Source organism: Helobdella robusta (assembly GCF_000326865.2).
Source record: "Helobdella robusta unplaced genomic scaffold HELROscaffold_9, whole genome shotgun sequence".
Taxonomy (NCBI): Eukaryota; Metazoa; Annelida; class Clitellata; order Rhynchobdellida; family Glossiphoniidae; genus Helobdella; species Helobdella robusta.
Genome location: NW_008705512.1, coordinates 2,463,744 through 2,490,890, shown reverse-complemented (window position 1 = coordinate 2,490,890; position 27,147 = coordinate 2,463,744). Strand labels below are relative to the sequence as shown.

At 31.0% G+C, this 27,147-nt stretch overlaps 3 protein-coding genes across 3 annotated transcripts; 2 read left to right on the top strand and 1 right to left on the bottom strand.

Moving 5' to 3' along the window:
* Window positions 1-43: 43 nt before the first annotated feature.
* On the top strand, window positions 44-6,416 carry HELRODRAFT_185211 (hypothetical protein). Its single transcript, XM_009033169.1, has 10 exons — window positions 44-214; window positions 1,549-1,726; window positions 1,941-2,018; window positions 2,715-2,738; window positions 2,882-2,952; window positions 3,400-3,451; window positions 4,048-4,182; window positions 5,108-5,163; window positions 5,719-5,868; window positions 6,263-6,416. Exons 1-9 carry the CDS (start codon window positions 141-143, stop codon window positions 5,831-5,833), a joined length of 783 nt encoding a protein of 260 aa, XP_009031417.1. The 5' UTR covers window positions 44-140; the 3' UTR covers window positions 5,834-5,868; window positions 6,263-6,416.
* A 10,378-nt stretch (window positions 6,417-16,794) lies between these two features.
* Window positions 16,795-18,333, top strand: HELRODRAFT_122071 (hypothetical protein; the record flags this gene model as incomplete). The annotated part of the gene is made up of 3 exons (XM_009033168.1): window positions 16,795-17,381; window positions 17,863-18,062; window positions 18,176-18,333. Coding segments are annotated over 3 exons (945 nt in total), but the record flags the coding sequence as incomplete, so codon positions are not given.
* A 1,874-nt stretch (window positions 18,334-20,207) lies between these two features.
* Window positions 20,208-23,733, bottom strand: HELRODRAFT_166157 (hypothetical protein; the record flags this gene model as incomplete). Its single annotated transcript, XM_009033167.1, has 2 exons — window positions 20,208-22,621; window positions 23,511-23,733. The coding sequence occupies 2 exons, from the start codon at window positions 23,731-23,733 to the stop codon at window positions 20,208-20,210; spliced, it is 2,637 nt and encodes an 878-aa protein (XP_009031415.1).
* Window positions 23,734-27,147: the final 3,414 nt, after the last annotated feature.

Sequence of the window (27,147 nt, the reverse complement as noted above, 5' to 3'; positions counted from 1 at the left end):
CACTGGAATGCTAAATAAGTTTATTTAAATGAAATGAGTTTTATTAGAAACCTTTATAGGTTGCCATATAAAGGTTGCATTTTTTATTAAAAGTTGTGATACAAACGATATTTTTATATTGAACATTTTATAAATTGACGATGTCGAATTTGGGCAAATATAAGTGCAAGCGTTTGGACGGGAAGGTAGCGATAGTTACTGCATCGTCACTCGGGTCAGTCAGCTTAATCCTTCATTGTTTATTATTCTTTACAATTATTACTTAATTTATACATGACTTTTTGCAATCAGTTACAGTGCCATGAACAATTGCATAAAAATATAAATCTCCGTGAACATATCAACAACAGTAATGGATTTAATGTACATTAATGTCTACTGTACTTAAAGCAAAGAAACATTTGCACAAATTTTAAACTTTTTACTTTGTAACAAATTTGGCACTAGGCATTTTTTCACTGTACAATAAAAAGCAAAGCGAAAATATTAAACAGTGCTCAACCATCCTGCTGAATTTTTAATGTTATTTTTCAAATTGTTTTCTGTCAGATAACAACCTCGTGTTATTTAAACTAACTTGAATTCAATTATTTTGTTCGATATTGACTTTCGCACTGATGTTCATTTCTAATTTTTTTTATCTAATGTATATTTCTTCAAAGAATCATTTTGCTCAACGCTGTTTGGTTCAATATCATCTCGCCTATGAAACTAAATGTCGTCATTTCTTATTTTAAAGTTATTTGTTTCAAAATTAAAATTTATTCAAACTGTTGTTTCAATTTTAATCACTGCAATTAGATTACAAAACTAAGAAAACATACTCAAATTGTGTTGTAAGACAAAAATAGTCAACAGATATAATAAAATAAAATTTAGAATATTCTATTCAAATGACAACACCTCTTCATTAGTCCTGTAGAACAGCTACTGCTCTAAATTATTATACCTACCCAGAATGACACATGCATGTTTATTTTCCTAAGCTAAACTATTTATTAACTGTAAAACAAGTGGAATACACTTATAAATCTAAGTGATATAATATTTTGCTCAAAGAATGCAAAGCTGAACACTCAAGTCCAGGTGGATGGAGAGCAAGACTACAGCTTTCAGATGCTATTCACTGAGTGGTTTCATATATGGTTTCAATTCAATGCTTAATTTTTTTCTGGTAGCCCTAATGTTTTCTATTCAATATATGTTCCATGAAGAAAAATTCTAAAGCTCTAGTGAAAAGCTCTAGTTTTACAAACTCGACTTTTACAGCCTTTATATAATTGTCTAGAGAACTAGTATTATATTTCGCAAATAGGAAAATCTATTTAATTCCAATCATCAGGAAACCAATTCTTTTCGGATGATACAGAAATATACTTCACATATATAAAACATATTTTTTGTTTCAATGAATTTATTAATAAAGATTAAATTTGTAAAACCTATTTGTATTATTGATTAGTTAGGTCCCCAATTATACAAAATTCTATTCTTTTTGACAAAATGAATCAGTTTTAAAATTATAGCCTAAACCATACCAACGCGCAGGATCGGATATTGCATTGCTGAGAGGTTGGCGCACGAAGGAGCCAAGGTCGTCATCAGCAGTCGGAAGAAACATCTGGTAGACAAGGCGGTTGAGAAGTTGAGGGAGCAGGGATTGGAAGTTCATGGGACTGTTTGCCACGTTGGCCTTGAAGAAGACAGGGAAAAGTTGTTCAAACTGGTTAATTAATATACAATATAGCTTCATAACATGATGGTAGTTAATATATCTGATATAATATTATATCACTAGCGTCGTTATTTATAAAAACTGCTAGTGAGTATTATGTAAATCATAATTTCAAATCGCTATAATCAAATATCATACAACAACATGCTTAGTCTAGGCTTCTTCATATAATTTCTTAATTATTTATTTTATTGAACCACAATAGGCAACTGATCTCTACGGTGGTTTAGATATTTTGGTTTCAAACGCTGCCATCAACCCAAGCTTTGGGAGTGTCTTCGATGTAAGTAGTTAAGTACCTACAAATTATAAACAGACGATTGCATGCGATGTGGTTAAATTTGAATGACATGGCGCGGCACAATAATTTTTCCTCGGTAATTTCATGTTACCAGATTTCTGTAAACTAAATTATTAATGGTAAAGTTATGTTATAATTGATGTGATATAAATTTCTCTGTGAGTATAAATGTGTACGTTCTGCGTTTATCTATCTTTTTTAATCATTCTTATGTATTTATTTATAGTTAAACATGAAAAATCGGCATTTAATATAAACATTCTGAAAACAAACCACTAAATTCAGAAATTTGAGCAGAAAGTAGCAAAAAAATTGGGAGTTATAATAAGAGCGACAGAGGTTATTATTTCGGTTTTGAGCTTTCCAGAGCACATAAATTAAAACTAAATCAGTAACAATTGTCGTAGGCTTAGATTTCATGCTTGAGTGAATAATTAAATATATGTACGTAAAGTAAGGTATACTAAAGTGAGTACGATCTGGTGACAAGTGTAGTTAAACAGAGAACTGCATACAAGAAGTTTCTCGCCGCCAGATCAATCTACCTACTGTGATAGAGATTTAAAACAGAAAACAAAAGTTAGCAGTTAAAACTTAAGAGAATATTAATTAATAGTTCTATTAATCTTGTTAAAAAATTTACAAATTTTGTTTGAATATTTTTTTTAAATACCACAGACTGAAGAAGAGACTTGGGACAAAGTAAGTGATTCTATTATATTTAAAAATAAAATTTACATTTTTAAAAAAAATTGCAATTCAAGTTATTTATTATATTAGAAAGATATGAAAATATTTTGTCTCAACGTTGATGCTAAACTAATGAAAATGAAACAAAATGGCAGATATTTGAAATAAACGTGAAGGATACATTTCTGCTCTGCAAGGAGGCACTGCCATATTTAGAAAAAAGAAAGTAAATATAAAAAAACAATTCAGTGAAAACATTTTAATTTTTCTATAACCTATTTGCTTGGCGTATGATTGATTAATAGAAAAATTTAAGCAAAAATATTGGTAGGAGATTTCTAAATGACAAAGACAAAAAATATACCCACGAAAGTTTAAACTTATTTCCAGGTGCCTATAAAAAACTGATTATTGTATAAACTCAATTTATTTGTAAACAAAAAAAAATGAATATTTGAAATGAAATGATGTTAAACTTTTTTATTTATTTCATTGTTGCATAAAATAAAAAAAAAATAACGAAATAATCATCATTTCATTGAATGTTTGAATATTTAATGGACTCAAGTTCAATAGCATGAGCGTAATAATAACAATGAAGTATAACAATAACAACAACAAAAATAATAATAACAATAATAATTATTATTATAATTTTATAAAACAATTTAAGGGGCGGCTCCATTGTTATTGTCAGTTCCATCGCTGGCTTCACTCCATTCGAGGTTCAGCTTGCTTATTTTTTCAAATTTGTCATAGACTCGATATTTTAATTTTTTTTCAGTTTCTATTCTTTTAACTATTTTAATTAATAGTTAAAGAATTTTAAAACTTATAACGTCTGACGACTTTCGATTTAGTATCTAGAAATAGTTAAAATCTCAAAAGTCTATTTACTAGGCGCATATATTTACCACCTCAATTAAAATCTTCCAAAGTTCAGAGGATTCAGCAACACACTAAAAACAGTCGCATATGATATACGTGCTAAACGACGCATCACACACGAAGCATGCGATAAGCGGGGATTTATTTTCATATTCGAACCCGGTTACTGCGAAACAGCACCAGGCGACCTTAACCACTAGGCCATCACTGAAGCAGATAAATATATAAAAAAATGCAAGCCTCAAGGTTTTGTTTTGAGAGGTACGATGAAATAAAAATATTTGAAAACAAAAAATTGTTCAATAACTCTTATATAATTTATTAGATGAATAAATTTTCATCAAAATCATTATTCTATTTATTTTAATGCATAACTCAAAAAACAATTTTGTATTTGTTTAAAAAATGTTAAACCGCGTTACCATGTTCCCAGGTGATAGGAGCCTACTCCATAAGCAAGACAGCCTTATTTGGAATGGTGAAGGCTTTCGTCCCTGAACTGACGAAGAGAAACATCAGAATAAATGCCATCGCACCGGGAGTCATTAAAACCAAATTCACCCAGGCAGTAAGTCAAAAATAACAGCACATCCGAAAAATTTCTATTAATATTTCATTGAAATACTCGAAACGAACGGCAATATAAATGATTAGGAATGTTATTAATACACAAAATGTGGCACTAATAGATTTCACAAAAAAAAAATTGAATTTTTTTTATCTTTCTCGATAAACGACCGACATTCCAACAAGTGATGATTTATGAAAGTGACATAGTTATGAACTTTGATCTGTTCACGTTTTAAGTTCACATTATCAGTATGTTGAAATTTTAAAAATTGGTCAAAAATTTTAAAAACTTAAAATTTGTAACATTAAATTCTGTAAAAAGAGCATCAATTTTTTTTTTACCATAGTTTTATCTTCTTCAAGCACAAGCGAATGTCGTTATTTATCTTATTTGAAGTCAACCAATCATTTTAAACAGTTGATCAGTAAATCAGTTGGATTTTAGCCATTGCAGCACTTCCAAGCGTTGACTCATATGAAGTGGCGAAACTAGGAACCCGTTGTGAGCAGTATTGCGCTTCTAAAAGTCAGTAGATAATGGACAAAAATTGACGCGATAAGCAAAAAAAAAGGCGCCAGCATAATTTTGGCCACACTGCATAAATCTTGGCCCTCTCCACGATCGAAATGCAAAGTTTTTTTTAAACATTTTCAAAATGTTGGCCTCTCCCGACAACAAACTTGTCTACTGTCCTTTACTTAACATTAATCTCCTGTCACCATACCAGAACCAGTTTGTGCATTGATACGCAACATGCAGTCGGTTTATAAAAAGTTAATTAAAAGTGGTTTTTTGGAGGACTGACTCCTTTTTTAATGTAACAGTTGATTGTTTGATTATTTTCTGTTTCTAACTTCAGTATTGCTAACAATAAAGTTTTGATGGAAAAACAAATGCAAATAATTACAAACACACTTAATAGATGTGGGAGACCAGAGATATTGAGAAGAGCACAGAAGCCATAATTCCAATGAAACGGTACGATTTACGATTTTGTTGACGATGATATGACGATGTATGTGTGTCTAGATGGTGAGCATATGCTAATGGAACGGATGAACGGTGAAAGTTAAACGAGCCAATAAAAAAGATGATTAATTAGTTTTTATCACTAATTTATCTATTTCAAATTTTATTCTCTCCTGAAAATTATTTAATTAATTTAATAATTAGTTCATTTCAATATTATTCTCTTCGATTCTTTATCGATTCTTGTTTATTCTTTATCGATTTAAAAACATTGTTAGCACCAAACTATCTAAAGTTTGAGTTTTATTGTTAATTTATTTACATTATTTTTTATTATTATATTTAATTTGTTTCACAAATTTCATTTAAACACTAATATAATTAAAATTATTGCTAATATAATTTCTATCATACTAGCACTAGATTATCTAGCATTTGAACTATTATTATTATTGTTAATTTATTTAATTTACTTTTTATCTATATTATTTTTTTATTATTTATATTATTTTATTTAAATTATTTATTATTTCAACGTTGACATCGTCACCGTCACATGATCAGACTGGGCCGGCCAGAGGAATGTTCAGGTGCAGTTGCCTTCCTCGTATCAGATGATGCTTCCTACGTCACTGGCGAGACTATAGTCATCGGTGGAGGTCTCGTCTCCAGACTATAAAAAAAAACATTCGTTAAGTTATTAAAAGTTAAACGGTTATAAATCTTTATTAAATATTCATTAAATATTTGTTAAATCTTAAGTAATTCCTCATTAAATTTTCATTCAATTTGAATTTTAAATAAGTTTGTAATTTGTGTAGTGTTTACATAGTTAATGAAGTTAATGCTGTTAATGAAGTATTTTAATTAATTAATTGTTTATTTATTTATTTGTGTCAGTTATATTCACATTGCACTAGAAATTAAATTAATTTGCTTAGCTGCCTTCAAAATATTTTATTCATTATGTAATGCTTCTTGGCAAAACATATGTAACGGTACTTAACAATGTTAGCAATTTTGAATATTTTTTCACCAATATTTTGATGTATTTTTAACTCATAAAAATTTTAAAAATTATCGAAATATAAATGATAAATTAAAGTAAATTAACTCTTACAAGTGGTCCTTTTGTCGAGATGAAATATGTAGAGGACGACTTTAGTTCAAATCCCATCAATTTAGCATAGAAGCATATCACTGAGCCACAGTGTAGTATATTGTCACGTTTGATCACTTATAAAATGTTAATTATTTGAATTAATTGTGTTGTTTGTGTCAGAAGAAATTTAACTTATGATGAAACAAAACCAACTGATAAACAGTTGAAATCAGTTAATGCAGAATTTTTCATTAGCACTGAACTTTAAATTTAAGTAATTTATAATCATATAATATTAGTGTTGGTATAAAAAGCTTACTGTTTGCAGTTTAACAAGTAATGACTACTTTTTTGAACTGAATCCCTTTAAATTTAAAAATTTTACTAAAACAAAAACTCTGAAAAATTTTTCCAAAACTACAAAATTGTCCTAATCACTTACTTACGTCCTTACAAACGTAAACGTACAAATGCTTGGCGGGTTTCGTTTGGTCTAAACTGGAGTCCCAAGCAGAGAAGATTTTTCCAAAGCGCAACTGCCCGCATCCGCAGAATTCATGTCCGCAACAAGGTGGGCAAACTTTTTGCTGGGAGGGCCGCATTGGGAACTATCCATCCATTCACCGTCCGTTCGTTTGTTCGTTCGTCCGTCCGTTCGTTCATTCATTCATTCATTCAATCTTTCGTTCAAATACAACATTGTCTTTATTGTCTCCTAAATTGTCACAATCTCATCCGCCGACAAAATCAACGTAATTGTTAAATAAAATTTCAGCTCTGCCATCAACAACCAACCGGTGAAATGGTATTCGAATGTTTCCGTACAATTCAATATTTAAATTCTGAACAAATTCCTATATAGCAAAAGAGTTGCTTCAATTTAAATTTATATCCATGATTATGAAACGTATTAAACTTAATGAATTTATTTTTAATTTGGATTTAAATAAAAAAAAGAATTGTAGGTGTGTGTGTGTTTGTTTGTGTGTGTGTGTGTGTGTATGTGTGTGTGTATAGAATAGACGTTTATAACATTGAACTAACTCTCTTTATTCAAATCCACACTGAAAAATCCGCAAGCCGCAAAATCCGCGGAATTTTGAGAACTTTTTATCCGCAACCACGGTTGCGGTGCAGTAACTGCGTTTTGAAACCGCATCGCGGATATCCGCTTGGGGCTCTAATCTAAACCCCACAAGGAGACGTGTCTTTAGATTGTTTCAGCCTTTCCATAAAAATCACACGCTGGATTAACTCTGATTTAATTTTAACTGAAAACTTGTCTTCTAACATTAGCAGTAATTGTTGTCAGTGCAACGTTGTCAGCGTTACGCGCTTTATACCGCAATCATCCACGAACGCCAATGTTCTTCGCGAGAAACTTGATAGAATCGAAAATAGCATACAACACATCATGCAATCCCATCAAAGACACCCAGACTACAAAAGGTTCATTATCCTGTGATTTTCATTGGAGCATGAAATTATCGTGTGTATCGTATAAATAAGTTGGCCCGCTATTAAATTTCATTATTGGCATGCGATTGTTTCGCAAATTATTCTTCAATTGCGTACGTAGATGTTAGACTGTGCGGTCTGGTGGCCAAGTGGTTAAGGTCATCTGGTGCTGTTTTGCAGTGCGTATAAATCCCCACCCATCACACGCTTCGTGCATGATGCGTTGTTTTGCATGTATTCATATACTATGTTTGTGCGTGTTGTTGATTCATCTGAACCTAGGAAAAATATAATAAACCTTTTATAAGATAACATTGTGAAATGTTCTAACACTATTTTTTTAAATTTCGTTTCATCTATTTTTTTGAAAGTTAGATAAGATCTTAAATGCGGTGTTGTCGGCGTTTTTAATTTTGAAAATATTGTTATTACCTATAGTATTATCGCGTTATAACGGTGTAATCGATGCAAACACTAAAACAAGATTTTAAAAGTTATCCGTGTCAGCTACGTTGCAACCTGTGTTACGTTGCAACCTGTGTTACGTTGCAACCTGTGTTACGCTGCAACCTGCGTTTCGATAGGATCTGTGGAATAAATATTGGTGACAGTGTTTGCACCAAGACCCAAACAAATGTTTTATTCAAGTACTGATAATTTCTTCAATAATGCACGTTGCACAAATTTTTTTTTATTTCTTTAATTAAGTGTAAAGTACATCTTGTAAAAATATTTCAATTCATTCTAAAATGTTAATGATCGCCGATGAGTTCGTCTGCTAAACAAAAATTTATTCTCCTTACACAATATGAACAATTTAAAAAAATTTCGATTGATGACAAAAATCTGGTATGATGATTGCATGCAAATACAACTACTATGTGTAACGTAGCACAATGATGCGACCAGATAACGATCAAGTAATGTTAATGAACGTCTGCCCATGAGTGAATAATGTATGATCCGCCATTGTACGTATGTATGGGCTTAAAATTATCATTCAAGAATTTCAATTTTTTAATTTTTCACGTAAATCTAAAAATGAAAATTTTATGTAAGATTTTTTTCATAGGTTTATAAATATTTTAGAAAAAAAAAATGGAAGATTAGATTAAACCGTAAGAAAGCTTGTATATTAATTTAAAGTTGTAAAGATAAAATCTCTGAACAAATAACTATTAATCACATTCTGATTCGGCGTGTCACTACAAGTCAAACAGTTCTGAATGTTAAGGTTTATTGATTTAAAATCTAATTAAATGCAAATAAAAAGAGCGAACGAAAGAACGAACGAAAGAACGAGCGGTTGAACATAAATGAGTCGTGCTCACTTGACCTTAATTAATTAGAAAATTCGTTTTACGAATAAAATTATACGCTCTTAAATGATAATAATAATTAAACGTTCTTCAGATAAATTCTAATGATGCGTCTGATGACATTATCTCTGGAGAATTGAAATCAGGTTATATGGCTATGATGATATGCACGAGAGAGATATATAATCAATATAAGAAAACATGCTAAACAGCTGAACATCCACATTACATATTAATACCTAATTTTTTCGATCAGTGATACTTTACTTGCCAAAATCATTTTACTTTACTCTAACTTATAGTTTTGTAATTCATTCATTTCACTTTTGCTTCTACTTACTTTTGGCGAAATTCCTTCTACTTTTACTTCCATTTTACTTTACTTTTACTTTCCATTATTAAGTTTACAACAGGCGCCAAAACGGTTCAGCACATTGAAAATGAGCATTGCAGATCAATCTCAATGGGTAATGTTAGCGATTTACGTCAAACAATAAGTTGTTTCAAAACTGACTAATAAAATATATCAAAAATTTTATATTTGAATTAGGGCTTCGGCGAATTTCAGCTACTTTTCCAAATTCGACTGAAATCCGGCTCCTGCCAAAATGGAACCAGATTTTGGATTTTAAACGGTTTTCTGTGGCAACTTTGAATATACATATAATATTATATATCTACATATACATTATTATTATGGTTATAATTTGTTCTTGTGTATTATATAGGTATGTATGCACGCATACACATTCATTTCTTCATATGTGACTGAACATGTATGTAATTGTATATTAATCTATAAACTTATTTTATATATGCAAAATGATTTGAAACGAGAAGAATTACGATTGTATCGCTTGGACCATCTGATTGGAGTGACTATCTTAATTATATTTTAATGACTATTGATTTAACCCATAACACCAAAGACGATGGTTGTCAACTTTACTTTTCAAAATATGTTAAAATGAGGGATGCTTGCATGTATGCACAGTACATGTTTGTAAAACATAGCCTATGGGTTTTATTATGGGTTTGTTTCCATGTGTGTCACAAAAGTTTATAAAGAGATCGAGGTATTAATTTAAATATTGTTAAATGTAAGTTAATTTGTTATGTTATTGAGAGGTAGGATGAAAAATTTTTGGCTTCTGATCCAGTCGGTTTTATGATAGCACGTGGTTATTGGTCAGTTTTAAAGCTAATAATTGTATGAGAAACAAGTGGTCCACTAGAAAGTATACATACCCAAAACAACTACAAGGAACAATGAAATATTTGAATTATTTTTATATTTGAGAAATTTGAAATATTTGAAAAAGTTTAACTAAATTTTTTTACAGAAAAATCATTTTACTTCAGTTTTACTTGCATAGAAATCATTCTACTTTTATTTTTAATTTTCAAAATCAATTTACTTAAACTTTCACTTTTACTCAAGTAAAACAAATCATTTTACTTTCGTTTTTACTTTTACTTGAGTAATACATAACTGTTTACGACATTGTTGGTATTGCCACAGATCATTAATCGCTTGGTGAATGATCAGGAATATGCAAATGATGGTCTGTTGAACGATTTTAACTTTCAATTCTTAGAACGAGGTAATATGATGAAACTTATCATTTTGAATCAATATTTTATGTTATTGGAAAAATAAGAAAGCTTATTAAGTGATACATAATTTTTAAAAAATACAAACAACAAAAACAAATGAATATTTAGCATATTTTGTTTCATTGGCACCGCCAGTAGCTTAAATTAGTGAGACATCATCACAAATAAGTCCACGTTATAAACTATTTAACAAAGGATTGAGAGGTAGTCCTACGTTCGACGCGCGAAGGACAGACAAGTGGAGTCATCTTTTAACAAATTCTGGCAATGCTGCTACAAGAATGTAAACAAAGTTTATATATCAGAATTAGAAACGTTTTGTTCTATATTTTATAATGGATTTATTAATAAAATTGTTAATATTCATCAATCGGAGACATTAAGAACATTCCTACTGAAGGCACTTTTTATCGGCAACGTATTACACACACACACACCGAAAGAGAGAAAGAGAGAGAGAGATAATATATATTTATTTATACACTTGTTTGCGTCCGTGTATGTGCACAAATACATATATACTTATATACATAATTTCAGTGCGGTTGAAACTATGTAACGTTCCAAAAACAAGATGTAATAATAACGCTCTATGATTGATTGGTACTGCACGGTGATTATGTTGAATTATGCCTGAATTAGATGCATTATATTTTTATGGCAATCCGAAATGTACGTCACCAATAGAAAAAAACGAAAGATTTAGTTAGCTGCATTTCATCTTGTCCGTTGTATAGATATTTAGATAGATATATAGATAGATATATAGATAGATATCATACTCGCACAAATATATACATATCTACTATCTATTTATTAATCTGCATAGTATGCATGCCACATACTTTACATATATGCGTATGATATATATATATATATATATATATATATATATATATATATATATATACGGTGTGACTCTTGGACATGAATTGACAAACTGCACCATCGATACCTTCTCCTCAAATCTAACTAAAACTAACACCAAATCAATACTTGAAATTTTTTCAACCATTTTAAAGTTTAGAAATTAAGATTTAAGTTTCCACATAATTTTTCTAAAACTACTCCAGAAGTAAAGGTTAGTATATTAACTATTATGAATAAAAAATCATTGATTGAAATTTTAATTTAACACTTTTTTAGTTCTTTCTGCTTCAACCAACTCTATGAAAAAGCTCGATTTATGTATAATACACCTGCAAACAGTTCATTTAGAATCTCAATAACTTTCAAAATATAATTACAACCCGGATTAAACTTTTGCACTAACAAATATGTGATCGACTAAGTAGTTTAAGTTCATCGGTGTAAACTGCTGCCTGGAGCTGGATTCTTGTCAGAAACCGTCTGCCAATGTTGGCTTTTACAAAAATTTTGATGTTCAGATTGAGTCCATGTTTTGAATGCTTTTTTAGCCTATTTGTGGCGTGAATCTCTTTTGTCCACATTTCAAACATGTGAAGTCCCATTGACCGTATGAAACATTTAACCGTCCGCAGTTGCTTATTGAATGGGACTGAAGCATTCATTTCAAAAAAATATTCTAAACAGGTCGCAATCCATTTCTATTCTGCTTATAATAAAATTTTTAGGGATAGTGCCCTCTTCTTCCAAAACCTATATTTTTCCTGAGAATTCCGTTATGAATTTTTAACATTTAATTAAAAATTTCTTTGCATCATTCTTCATTGACGAAAATTTGTACCTCTGAAGAATATTTTTCATTTTAATTCTCTGTGTTTTTTTGGTCTTGGTCTTAGAATCAATTTTTATCGTAAAATAAATTGTAACAAAAATTATAATTGTTTGCAGCATAAATTTTAATACAGACTGATAAATTTTGGGTTTTATATGTTTACAATTACATTACAAAATAACTCGCAAGAAATTTTTCATTAAGTGATTCATCAAACAAAAAAATAGCATAACAATATAATCACATTAATTTTCTTCATAAAAAAGTTGTCTGTCTGTTACAAATGAGTTTTCAGCGATCGCTCAGCAGCTGATCATTCTATGTAGCTTCTTATAAATGATTCTTATCTTCAGGAAATAGCAATTCCAATTTCAATGGAAATGAAAGATTTTTGTAAATTTTTGATAAAAATTAGTTCGACTGGACTTGTTTTTTTGCTGCTCACAAACACTTATCTCAGAAGACTTTTCATATAAAATGATAATCGATGGTCATCGTCTTCTTATGTATGTATGTAATTGGGAATGAAACCAATTTTTTTTAGATTAATTATTATTTATATGAAAAAAGTGATTGTACCCCGCAAAACTTTAAACAAATAGACATCAACAAGCAGACAAGATAGGAATCTATGACGCGAGTATCACAGTTTCATGGCGCAGACGAACTTGAACAGGCTTTTGTTTATCAGCTTATTTATAATATATATATATATATACTTAATATAACAATACCTTATCAAAAATTTATCAAAATCAGAGCATTTCTGTTGTATAGGTTATTTCATCCGTCACAGAATCAAGTTAAAATTTAAATCGTTCAATAGCAGGGCAATCCTAATGATGAAAGCTGCTACATGTAATCTTGTTATATGCAGCGAAGTTTTAGTAAGCAGCGATCCAAAGTTCGCAAAAGTTGAACTTATTTCACGTGCATGTGCAGTGATGTTTTTATTTATTATTTATTTATTATTTATTTATTATTTATTTATTTATTTATTTATTATTTATATTTTTCCATCGTTACTATAATTTTTTTATTTATTATTATTATTATTGTTGTTGTTGCACTCTCGTCGCATTTTAAATATTATTAAATGACATAAGTTTTCACTTTAGCTTCGATATACGAAAATAATATAAACGCATAATGACAATCCAGCCAGCGTATCAACGAGGTTTATAGCAGTGTTGTTGTCGTTGTATTGTGTGTATCAGTTTAGAGGATTTGCATTCATTCACATCGTTAATGATTCAGTTTGGCCTTTATTGGGAGTTTTTAAACAATTGTTTGAACATTTCATTATTCTAAGAAGTTTTAACTGCTTATTTCAATTGCATATGTTTTTATATATTTATGTATTGAAACCTTCATAAATATAACATGATGCTCAACTCCAGTGATATTCCATCTGACAAAAGGTTGATTTTTTTTATTAATTGTTAATTATTCTATTTAAAAAATTTTCGACATTATGAAAATAAAATTTAACTTTATTAAAAAAAATTTTGTGTAACGCACAAGCTTACGCGGTATCGTATTGGTGTACCAGCCCGGAACACCGCGTTCCTGAAGATGCAACAAATTTTAAATAGAGCCCAATCCGTTAAGAGATGAAAGTATGCAAATTGTCAAAAAAACTAAATCTACGACATAGGAGTAAGAGCGGGCGGCGAAATATTTAAAAATAAAAAAGTTAAGAGAAGGAGGATTTGAACATTCTTTCATGTCGCACGAAGGTTGTGTAACATATTACAAATGTATTTTAACAAGCAAGCTAGGAAGCGAGTATCATATTGTTATTATTTGCTTAGCCATGCCGCGACCTGTCACGGGGTAGTTTTCTACTCGAGAGCAGTTATTTATCTATCATTTAAACAATTTTAAATGTAACTTGAATCTATATTTTTAATATCACTTAAGATTTGTTTGAAAAAGTGTCGCCTGAAATTTTCATTTCGATTTTTAAACCTTTTGCTTTAAACATTTAGTGAAAAATTCATGCTGAAATATGTTTAAACTCAATTTGATTCTGAGAAAGTGATTCTATTAGTCGCGTAGTATATTTTACGGTGCTCTATCCAAAAATTTTAAATAAAAATATGATGGCATACCATGTGACAGAACTTCAAAAAGCAGTCAAATTTTTGTACGTAGATTCTTATAATGTCCTTTACCGATAGACGTATGTAGTGTTATGTCACAATTTTCAATGGCGTCCAATTACAGTGAATAAACCTACAGCTAGGATAGCTCACCGCCAGTTACACGCGCATGTGCAATATGCAACTGCACTGAGTGATGATGTTGTTATAAGCTTTCATATTTTTAGAAACATCGATTGTGGTAGATGCGGCTTATCTAAAGTCTAGTTTTTTATTCTAAATTAGTTAGTGAAAATTGTTTAAATAAAGTTTGTTTGTTAATCAGTAAACATTTTAAAAAATTCGGATTGGTTTCAAGATATAGACACCTGTATGCGAAGGCTTAAAATAAAGTTAAATAAAACGTTTGCATCTGATTAAAACAAGAGCCGAAACATTTTGTGGATCCGTAGAATGATATAAATAAAAAACATTGACAGGACTATATGCGATTTGACGAGCATGAAATGAGATCAAATAATTTTTTTATTCAAATGATCAATTGTATTTGTATGAGAGCAGTTTGACTTTTTAAAATAATGAATTCGGAATGTAATGGAGAAAGTTAATTTCAAACAACACCGCAACAACTATATTATGTAACTCTATGATCACTTTCATATTTGCCTGTCTGTTTACACTATTTATTAACACCTTGTACCTACCTCACATTCTGACCACTGTTGATGTCATGCATTTGTTATTATTTGTTCGGCGTCAAATCTACTTTTAAAATTATGCAATTCTGTGTCATTCCGTCAACAAAAAATGATCAGCTAAAGTTTCCTTTTTGCAATTTAGCTATTTACTAATATATTGCAACTTCAAAACTTCAAATTTACGGCCAAAGGATGCAACACATCAAAATTGAACCAGACAGTAGTAGCTGTATCAGAATTGGTAGCTTAACCAAAGTTGTAAGCGTGTTTGAGTAATGTTAGAATTTTTAGTTTTTGGGTTTGGCCTAGCCTTGCGATCAATCAACATACTACGCAAAACCCATATTGTTTTTTAAAAAAAAAATCTGCCGATCTGAATGACTGCATTTGTTGAATTTGTGTATATTTTTGATTTGTTCCAATCATTTTTTAGACATTTTTCCATTACAACCTGTGTTTTTTGATGTTTGTTGAAAGACTGAAAAGACTGAAGCAGCTTTCAGTTTGAACTTTCATTAATCACATTTCGTTTAACCGTGACCCCAACTAAATGTTTTATTTAAAATATCTAGAATATATGTAATTTTATTAAAAATATAAATGTGTAAACTTGCGTTTGATTTTATTATTGTTGATCGCTTAAAATTACAAAATTGTTCAACTTTAACCAAAAAAAATTAGGAAACGATTTCAAATCAAAAAATGTTTCGACCAATATTCTTACAATGTGACTTCAAGATCATCAAACCCTAATTCAAAAACTACTTCCAACGTGCCATCAGCGGCAACCTCGCCCACCCCATCAACATCTACGACGACGACGACCTACAAACAGGCAACAATGTCCATGCGAATTTCTGCGATTGATGAACCTTCCAACAGAAATAACGCCAATCGAAATCATTTGGAAACTAAATCTAAAATTGAAAACTTGAGCGACAATATTATTTTAGATGGATTTGAAGAAGAACTGAAAGGCCACCAAACAGTTAATAATATTATTTTTTATTTTATTATAAATTTTTTTTAATTGTTTGATTTATTTGTTGTTCCTAATTCCTATAACAAAAGGAAAGCGTTTTTCCAACTGGGGATGAAAAAAAACCATTTCTAAATGATGATTCCGCGAGTTGCATCGACGAATTCAATTTCGCCAACTACCACGCAGCAAGTGACATTGGTTTCGGAGCAAAAGATATTGACGAATGCGAACTTCAAACTCAAAATGAAAGTCATCCTCTCAACACATACCCAGGTATTTTAGAAACTCCCCCAACCATTCACAAGAATTTACCACTTCTTCAAAGTTGTAGCGTGCAAAAATCGGCCTCAAATGCCGCCGTCAATTTGCCCAATCACTTGATTGAAAAGCCGTACATTCCGGCTTTAACTGTTCTTGCTGGAGATATTTCAACCCAAAAAATTGCAGAAAAGGGTAGTTATAACTATTTTTTACTAAATACGAGTGCAATTTAATTATCCTTTAATAATGTTTAATTCGTTGAGCAAAATTAAAACTTCAAATTTCTGGGAAGAAATGTTTAACATTTTAGGCTATATATACATTGCCGTTCGTGTATCTAATCTTTATACTGAACATTTTACAAATTTGTTTTTTAATGGTACAGGTAGACTGCTTGCTAAGAACAATCAAAGATTAGTCTTTAAAGACGGTTCGTGTAACGTTACTACTGGAAACATCATGGAGAGACGAAGGAAGTACTTAGTTGATATATTCACAACGCTGGTTGACATGAAATGGCGCTACAACTTCCTCATGTTTGTCTCTGGCTTCTTAGCATCTTGGCTTTTCTTTGCAGTTTGCTGGTTTATTGTTACCATATCTCACGAGGATCATATCAATTATGGAAATGAAAATTGGAAGCCATGTTTGGGCAACGTCTACGATTTCACCACGGCTCTGTTGTTTTCTATCGAAACTCAGCAGACGATTGGATATGGATTTCGAGGAGCTGAACCTAATTGTCCTTATGTGATTTTCATTCTTATGATGCAGTGCTGCGTTGGCGTCTTCATACAATCTCTCACTGCAGGTATCATCTTTGCTAAACTTTCCCAACCTAAAAGAAGAGCACACACGTTGTTATTTAGTCGCAAAGCCGTAATTTGCAATAGAGATGGAGAATATTGCTTGTTGTTCAGAGTCGGTAACATGAGGAAATCACATTTTGTCGGAACTTCCATCAGAGCATTCATCGTTAAAGACAAGTAAATTTTGTTCGATTAATGATCCCACAATTTTTTTTTTATCAAGATCGGTTCATCATTATTTTAATTTAAACAAAAGAAAACATATTCTTAGCATTGAATTCCCTTAAAAACTTTTTTTAATGTTTGAACATTTAAAAAATCTCCAAACCTAAATCATTTGAGCAAAATTAAATTATATGAAATAAGCTTTCATCGAAACAAAATTTCAAATTTAAAGTTGAAAAAATTTTTTAGAATTAGAAAGTTGGCCTAACTTTTGTGACCATATCTATCAATTTTTACTAAATGAGCACTAAAACTATTATAAAAATTCATTTCATCAGTTTTTCTTTTATAGCTGGTTGAAAAATATGTCTCTTAATTTACTCCTGGATCTGCCACCGTGTAAATATACCTAAACTTTTATCAAAATAATTGAGTGATTTGTATTTTTATTATTTGGTACAAAATGGCTAATGTGAATCATTACAAACGACAGATATACAAAAGAAGGTGAATGTATTCCACTGTGCCAAAACCCTCTAGACATTCAACCAGAAACATGCAATGATGATGACTTTGTGTTTCTTGTGTGGCCAGTTACGATTATTCATAAAATTAACAAGACCAGTCCATTTTGGGAAATGTCTCTTGAAAAACTTCAAGAAGAGCATTTCGAAATTATAGTCATTTTAGAAGGTACGAATAAATTTATTTAATCAAGTTGAAATGTTTAAAGACATAATAGTAAAACATTTTTCAGCCGCTTAAAATTTGGTAGTCTGAATTTTTTAAAATAATTTTAAATATAGGCATCGTTGAATCTACTGGCATGACTACACAAGTTCGAACTTCGTTTCTGCCTCGCGAAATTCTTTGGGGACATCGACTAGCTCCTTTGCTTACATATCAAAAAGAAAACGGACAGTACAAAATAGATTATTCTCAATTTCACGCCGTCATTCCAATTTTATCAATGCCGGAACACAGTGCTAAGGATCATGAACTAAAAAAGAAGAACTTAGACGATGACTCCACTTCAAAAATAACAGAAATGGAGGAACACAATTTTGGTTATATTTCTCCGGATATTAACGGGCCAAAACCAGACAGTTTAAGAATTAGTGTGTTGAAACGCATGAAAGGGAGTGTCAGAAATCGTTATGGTAAAACAAATTCTGGGTCTCGTTCTTCTAAAAAAGATTCTGGAATGCCAACGCACAACCTTCATCGACGAATGTCTGCTTCAACAAGTGCCTTGAGAGCTCTTTGAATTAAAGTCTACACGATATTGAAAAAATTTGTTTAAATTTCATTATTTGGAATACTGAGATGAGCAGAATGAAATAAAAACTTTAAAAAAAAACATCCTTACAGTATATTTTTTTATAAATATTGCGTAATTTTTTTACTTGTTCGATTTTTTTTAATTTTTTAGTCTGAAGAATTTTTTAGTTTGTTTGATCATTGTAAAGATTTGTTTTTCAATATATTCACAAACATTTTTATATTGAATTTGAAATAAATTTTAAAAAATTTAAATTGTCAGATTGTCAAATCATAACATAAAGTTTAACAGATGTAAATAATTTGTTAACTCGTAAAATCGTAATATATTACATTACACTCTTCGCCTATTAACAATCACAACAAAAAACGTCTTCTCCGTAAGAGATAATGATGGCAAGTTTAGGTTCCATTTCTTTCCTGTCGCGCAGTAACATTTACAGCCCATGATTTATAAATAAAGTTCTGCCCCGTCGAAATCTGTATCATAAAACTTGCCCTAATTTGTACACTCTTTTCGAGACCTTTATTATCTTCACCTATCTTCAACGAATTTTCCACTTCCAACAAAAAGCCATAGTTGGAATTGTAGTACTTATTTTTTGCTGCTTTTGTCTTCATACCATTAGAAATCTCATCTCCCGCTGAAAAGCTAATATTGCTAGCCAGTTCTCCGAGCATTTTTCGGCGTCTAAACAGTGTTTGAAACCAATAAGTTTTTAAACACTATGTTTTTTGGCGATGTAAATTTTCAAAAAGAGATAATTCAAAGGCCATTTTGGCACACCCTGCAAGTGGCACCCGGTGCTTGATGCAGTATCCCGCACCCACCCCACTAGGCCACATTAAAATTCGATAGCCGTTCAAGTTAAATAGAATAAATTACTAATTCTAACCGCATTTTGTCTTTGAAAGAAAAAAGTTTTACTTACGGTAAACTTTGATTTCAGTAATAGCAATAACAAAAAAAGGAGTACACACACCTTACGAAATCTCATTCACTAACGAAATGATTAGAATTGAAAACTGATACTGAGGTATCCCACCAGAACTTTAGTCGTCTGTGTACTCTAAGTAATCGAACACTTGAAACGGACGAATATTGACTATCTGAAACCTGTCTAAATCTAATTAAACGTTTTAAAATGCTTATAAACGTTTTCACGCGAGTTGATGCGTCATTATTGACGAAACAGTACGTATTCAATAATTAAAACACTTTTTAATAAAATTTCCACATTTATTTTTTTCTTTTTCTAATGAAACGTTTTTTACTTTTTTGCGATATACTTTTTGCAAATATATAATAATTAAAAATTATTTTATTTAATTTATTTAAATTCTTTAGAAAATATTTTATATATTTTTAGCTGTTTTTTGAAAGATCAAATTCTTTCTTTTATGTTTCATTGAGTTGTTGAGGTATATGGCAACAGTCACTCAGTAGATTCATTTACATGTACAGTATACTCATTAGCTCTAGTCAACAATATTGCAGTAAAAAAAAATCATCAATAAGAAACTGTATTTACATCGGGCGTTACGTTTTCAAATAAATTATTTGATTAAATCATCTGTATCATAGTGTGAACTAGAACCAATTTTTTTAAAAACGACTTTCAGATCTGATCTGTAGGACATGCACCATAAACTGACATCATATATCTCTGTACCACTGTCGTCACCCCTATCCCTGACCTCTGAGCTTTCAATGAAAACATTTTCACGCGAAACAGTAGAGCTGCAGTTTTTATTATGTCCTGTAGTTTTGCATTTTAACCCTCTTCCATTTCCACAAACTCTTCCACTGGAGGAGGTGGTATTGATTTCTATATCACATTGATTTTCAAATTCATCCTCTAATTTTGCTGTAGAGCATCTGCCATCATGATCCTCATTTTTCAAAGTTTTATCATGAAAATTTCTGTTGTTTCTTTTGTTGAAGAGAAGACTTTTTTTGACATTAAATAACTGACTATCCAGTGATTTATTTTTATCACATCTCCGTTTCCCTGTAACACATCTTCTCCCCCCAAATTGCTGCGGTCTGATAGTTTCATCAGTCAAACATTTGCGATCAGTGGTTAACAGACTTCCTACCACGTCACCTAACTGTGCATTGTTTTGGGGGCTAGGAGGATAACCATCAAAACTGTGATTACAAGCAATGTTCGGCGAAACAAAATGTAGAGGCCAAAACAAGTTTGAATATGCATCATAACAAGGCATAGAACTAGCATTGAATGCTTCTGGCAAGTTCATTATATTTGGCAAGTAGTTCATCGTTGGTGTAAATATCTGCTGTTTGACTTGCTCAAGAAACTGTTGATGTTTTAAATATTTTTCTTGCAGATGTTGTGTATGCTCATACAGTATTTCTTCTTGGAAAGGTTTGATCTGTTCATTCTGAAACAGTAACATTTGTTGAGTTGGAGTACAATTTGGATAAGAATATGAATTGTAATCGCTTGAAAAAATGTGATTGGTTGGTACAATCTCATTTCGTCGATCAGTGTCAGCAAGGCAATATGGTGACTGTGGGAAAAGGTTGTTCGAGAAATATTGGTTAACAGGTTCCTCACCGTTTTGGTGTAGATCATTTAAACCCTCAATATCATTATTTAAAAATTTTTTTGAAATTTCATTACTATCTGAATTTGAATTAATTTTGTTATGGTTAATTTGATTATTGGTGTATTTCATTATGGCCCCATTACTGATTCTATCAGCAGATGATTCATTCGGTTCTGTTATTTCATCTAGTTTTACGTTAGTACTTTTTGTATCAACAGGGCTGAAGCAAGCTGAGTTACCACATGTTAACAATTCATTCGATTCATTTAATGATGTTTCAGAGAGAGTAGTTATACTAGTTGGTCCTGTTACATTCACTTCTTTCAAATTAATCACTAATTTCAAACAATCACCCAGGCTTTTTTCATCAACTAGATGTGTTTCCAGTACAACTGTTTCATCAGTTTTTGGTTCAGCGTCATGACTTGAAGGAGAGCCTGGAATTTTGACTTTAACAACTTCTTCTGGACAAGAAAAATCTGAAGAAATTAACTTATCTACTAAAAAACTTTTTGTCACATCATTTAAATCTCTGTCAGTGTCAACTTGTTGAATTTTATCAATAAGATTATTTTCAATTAAAACCTTATTTGTATTGACTGCATTACTGTTATCATGACATCCCAAGGAGACGAGACCAACACCATCTAAGCTGTGTTGGGCATCTTTGGGGTGTGTTAGTTCATCCATGGCTGATAGTGAACATTCAACATTTTCAAAAGCAATAATCCGGTGGCTATTTCTTCTAGATTGAATGCATGGCAAACCTGCTTTTGATTTTTTCTGTTCTATGTCATAACATTCATCTCCATAATTATCATTGTGATACTTGTTGCTTTCCGCTGCTGCATTTGTTAAATGTTGGTTGTTTAAGTGTAGGAGAGGTAAATCGTGTAAACTTGGAAGATCTGAAATCATTTGATCTAACAATAAATAATTTTCTGATTTTTGTGAAAATGTTACATGTTTTTTGTCATTGTTATGCACCGACAAACTGTTAACAACTTCTTCACAACATTCACAATATGTTAACTTTACATCGACACCTTTCTTTTTATTTGCCACTTTCGTTTCAGTTGACTTTTTCTCACCAATTTTTGGCAAATTTTGAAAGCATCTAAAAATTGGAGAAAACCTTTGAGAAACATCTTCAATCTTTATAAATTCGTTACCTAGTTTTTTACAAAGTTTGTTGGAAGATTTCAACTTTTGAGATGATTTCAATTTTGCCATTGCGCTTTTCAAAACTTTTTTTAATAATAAAATATCGACAATTGGAATATTGAATTTCATTGCAAAGTGAATGGGATCCACAAAACTTTGAGAGTTCAAAGAATTTGTCGAATTTGATCTCATAAGCAATGTTTGGCCTCGAGACATCATCATTACTTTTGGAGCTGGTTATAAGAAATATGAAGTTAAATTTAATAATCAAGTTTTCAAATATTTAAATTGTAATTAAATAAAAACTTATATAAATTAAAATTAAATAGCACTGTTGATTTTTCCATTTAAGGTCAACTTTTGCTTTTGAAAAGTTATTATATTAAACGAAAAAGTCATGAATAACTAAATTTATATTTTAAATGAATGATCAATTTCAATTTTGCTCTAAAAAAGATTATATTTTCTCAATTTAATTTTTAATTTTTCAAATTGATTCACGCACTCAATTTTTATAATAGCTAAAGTCCAACACTTATAACTCAGTGGACCTTAAGGTTAACTTTAGTGTTTAGTCATTTACGTATCACTTTACACATCAAATGTACAATATTTAAATAATATTAATCTGACAATATTTTATATTAAAAAACATAAATTAATTTAAGATGCACCATGCTTATTAAAAACAAAAAAAATTAGCAAAACCTAATAAATATTGATATGAAATAAAAAAATAACTGAATAATGAACTAAAGTCTAAAGAAACCAAAATTTTTTGAAATCATTTCAATTCAAATTACACCCTACTTTACTGCGAATAGGTGAATTAATTATGACTGCACTATTATTGTTTACATTTGTTTCATACACAGTGAGACAAGAAACACTCATCCCCTATAAATTATAGAGAATAATTACAATTTGTCAAATTTGTGCTATATATCCCATTAATTTTAAATGAATTTTTAGAATAATATCATGCAGAGTCCAAATAAAGCTTTGAATAAATTTTGTGCATATTGTGCACGGTGTATAGAAAACTTAGAATAAATCAAAAATTTAAAAAAACAAAAATTTTAAATAAATGTAAAATATTTTTAAATAAAACACAAAACATACTATTTGCTGGAAAGGCTTGACTAGAAAATGAAGTGTTCCTATGATGCAATTTTGGCGGAGCCGTCGCGGAATCCAATTTTCGATTCGTCACAACATAATCAATTTCGTTTGATAAAAATTCTTCAATTGCAACCTCCAGTTTTTTTAAATAAGCTTCCAATTTATTTCTGTTAGAATAATTTTTCAAATCCAAGAACACTTTAGTGCCACTTTCTAATTTCATGTTAGTAAGGTTTGCGCTTGCAACTTTCAGAAGAACAGAATTTTTGCTTTTTGTACGAACCAGCAGATTATTTTCAACAGATTTTAACGCGACCGACATTTTAATTTTGGTACATAACGTTAGATAATTCACCCAAAGAAATTTATTTTGAAAAGCTACCAAGTACCAAAAACTACAAAAACATTCAAACCAATGCATTTTTGACATACTTATAATACCAATCCGATACTAACCTTCGAGCGCACCCTTGCACATTTTCATTTTCAATTTGTCAAATTCATCAAATTTTACAATTTTCACATTATAATAGTTTATTTAAAAATATTTATTTATTTTTAAAAATTTTATCCATTTTAATTATTTATTAATTTTTTTTTTTTTTATTAGTCTTTATTATTGCAGCTCTGACATACGCAGAACCACTTACAATGTTCCAGATATATTATTATTTATTTATTATGTTCTTCATATCTTCAACCAATGATATGAAGCAGCCATTTTTCGCCACAAAGGCTGTTTTATCCTTTTCACACGACGTACACATGTATTTTATGTGCACGCGCAAGTACCGCATCATATACGCTGAGTATATGATAGCCATTGTGGTGTTTGACTCAGCGCGCATTTGAACCACTGAGCCACCTCGCCGGCCAACATGCGACAACTTACGTCGTCTAATTGATTTATTTCATCTTCTTTTTTTTCGTGCCTTATCCTTTAAGGATATTGGCATCCATCGACCTCCACAAAACCCGATCATTAACATTTTGTAAAAATTGAGATGTGGTGGTATTCAACAAATGACACAAGGACCTCACGAATCTAATTTGTAAAGTCCATCGAAAACCATCGACAAATACAAACTAAATCAAAGAAATCATTTATTTCATGCATTTGCTTAATATTTATGCGTATTTAGTTTCTTTATTTTGGTATACGTATAGCCAAACTGATTTGAGATTGTCGTGCTTGACAGGCATCTTTCTATTTCTGAAAGTTTAAAGTAAACACTCTTACGCTAAATTTGCTTTTGCTATTTTTGGTCCTTTTCTCTGAAACTCTCTACCTCTTTTTTATTTCTTTTCAAAGTTTAGAGCGGATTTCAAAAATTATCTGATTGTAGCATTCATTGGTCACGCTTTATTTAATGGCATGGCCATGGATATATATAACCATGGGCATGGCCCGGCTTATATTGCATTACAAATAAAATACATTGCATCACCACGTTACAACGATTCATAAATTTAGGTTTAGGGTAGTGGCAATTTTTTGGTTTTGCCAAAATATCACTACCGATGACGATCAATCAATCAAAAAATTAGTTTCTAAAGCGCCATATCGAAAATGTGCTGGGAAACTTCACGCACTCCCGTCGCTAACGTAAATCGATCTATCGATCATAACGTCTTGCTGAAAAAATGTTTTTAAGCGCGGCTCGGTTTTAGTTTAAATTCTTGTCATGGAGTACGTTTATTTATCTTCAAATATTTCGCCACAAAATATCGTTGAAAATATGAGTAATGTCTCGCTATTTTAATGGCTTTTCGTCATTTTACCTTTTTGAGTATTGGCGTCGGTTTCGCAATCGGTGGTGTTTTGACGTCTTATTGGTTGAGCAGACGAGTTCATGTTCAAATTCAGTTTCTGTTGCATAGGATCGACTGTGTAGAGCAACAATTGGCTAGATTGAACGATCTGATTATCAGCAGCATCCGTAGTATTCAATTTCAACAGCATCCACATTCTGCAAGGGCTGATGAATATGAATGTATTAATCAGGTTAATAAAAAGATCAACTCCAACTGTGATTTATTAAATAGCAGCTTTGAGGAGGAGGACATTTTCGAAGAAGCAAATGATGGGTGACTAAAATTTTTGTTATTTTTTTAAAATGATGTTTAAGAGAAAAACATTTATAATAAATGTGTAGGAGGTTTATATTCAAAGCCTTGGCTCCAAGCAATGAGTTAACATTAGCTGGAAAAGACTCAGTCTGCTTATTGAAAATATTTACAGGGTAATTAAATTCTGTAAATAAGCATTGCTTTAATTAAATTCTACCAGTTATTGAAAGAGATTTTAAGAAAGAAAATGAATATTTTGTGAAAATAAAGAATATGTTTTGTTTAGGCTTGCTGTTTGCAGTTGCATTAATTAGGTTTATTAATTAATTTCTAAATAAGATGTATACAGTGAAGACTTGAGTGATAAAAAATGTTTCTAAATAGAATAAGCCTTTTTAATTGAATTGTTTTTAAATCTTCTATTTTTTTAATTTTACAATTAATTTTCTACTGATTTTTTAATGCCAATACCTTTAGTTATGTTCCTTGGCTGTCTTCATTTAATTCTGCCTTAAACAGGTTTGTTCAGTTTCCATAGTATTTATTATTATAATTTTTTTTTATTTTAAATATTAGATTAATTGTTGTCTTCAGAGCTCTGTTATATCTATCCTTATGATTGATAACTCAGAATATTGTTTTGTTGAATCTGTTATCAGATACACAAAAATTTTACATGCTCAAGTTAGCTTAAATTGTAAATAAAATATTTTAAAATAAAACCATTTTATGTTTCTAACTATAATAGCTGATTTTCCATTACAATACATTATTTTTTTCCATCAATGAAAACATTGCAGTACGTGTACTACAAGGGAAAGTGTACCTGATGTGGAGCAGGATGGTCTGTTCAAGCAGGTAGATGAATTGCTGGATGGTGATGAAAGCTCTCAACAGGAAGCTTATAATCTATTAATGCAACATTCCTCACAAGTTGGTTGACAAATGTGATTTAATAATTGTCATGATAGGTTTTTCATTCATAATAAATGGTCAGATATAATTAGCCAGATTTGAATTTTTTAGGACCCATTTTGGATTGAGAGATTTTGAATATTTTAACATTTTTATGGCACCCCACTCTATAGTGTGGCGGTGCAAGGCACTATAGATGGAAGGACTACTTGTAGACCAAGGGGCTGGAAGTTTGGTACCTGGAATGTAGGCACGTTGACAGGAAGAAGCTTGGAAGTGGTGGAGGAGCTGCAGAGGAGAATGGTTGACATGGCTGCATTACAGGAGATCAGATGGAAGGGTGAGGGTACAAGGTTTGTGGGGGCTAAAGGTGGAAGATATAAGTTGTGGTGGAAGGGGATGATGGTACGGGAGGAGTTGGTGTGATGGTAAGAGAAGAGTTGGTGGAGAAGGTGTTGGAAGTGAGGTGGAGAAGCAATGGTGTAATTGTGGTGGTGATGGTGTTGGGAAAAGTAATAGTGAGGGTGATATCAGGATATGCTCCGCAACAAAGTAGGAAGGAAGAGGAGAAGGATAGGTTTTATGATGATGTTTCTGACGAGATTGGGCAAGCGGGGTTGGATGAGTTTGTGGTGTTGTTGGGTGATTTGAA

Bases quoted from the DNA above. Each gene is read 5' to 3' on its own strand.
- HELRODRAFT_185211 (XM_009033169.1), top strand. From the start codon at position 141: ATGTCGAATTTGGGCAAATATAAGTGCAAGCGTTTGGACGGGAAGGTA. The intron at 2,019-2,714 runs GTAAGTAGTTAA...TAAATACCACAG, and splicing joins GCTTTGGGAGTGTCTTCGAT to ACTGAAGAAGAGACTTGGGA. The intron at 4,183-5,107 runs GTAAGTCAAAAA...CACACTTAATAG, and splicing joins AAACCAAATTCACCCAGGCA to ATGTGGGAGACCAGAGATAT.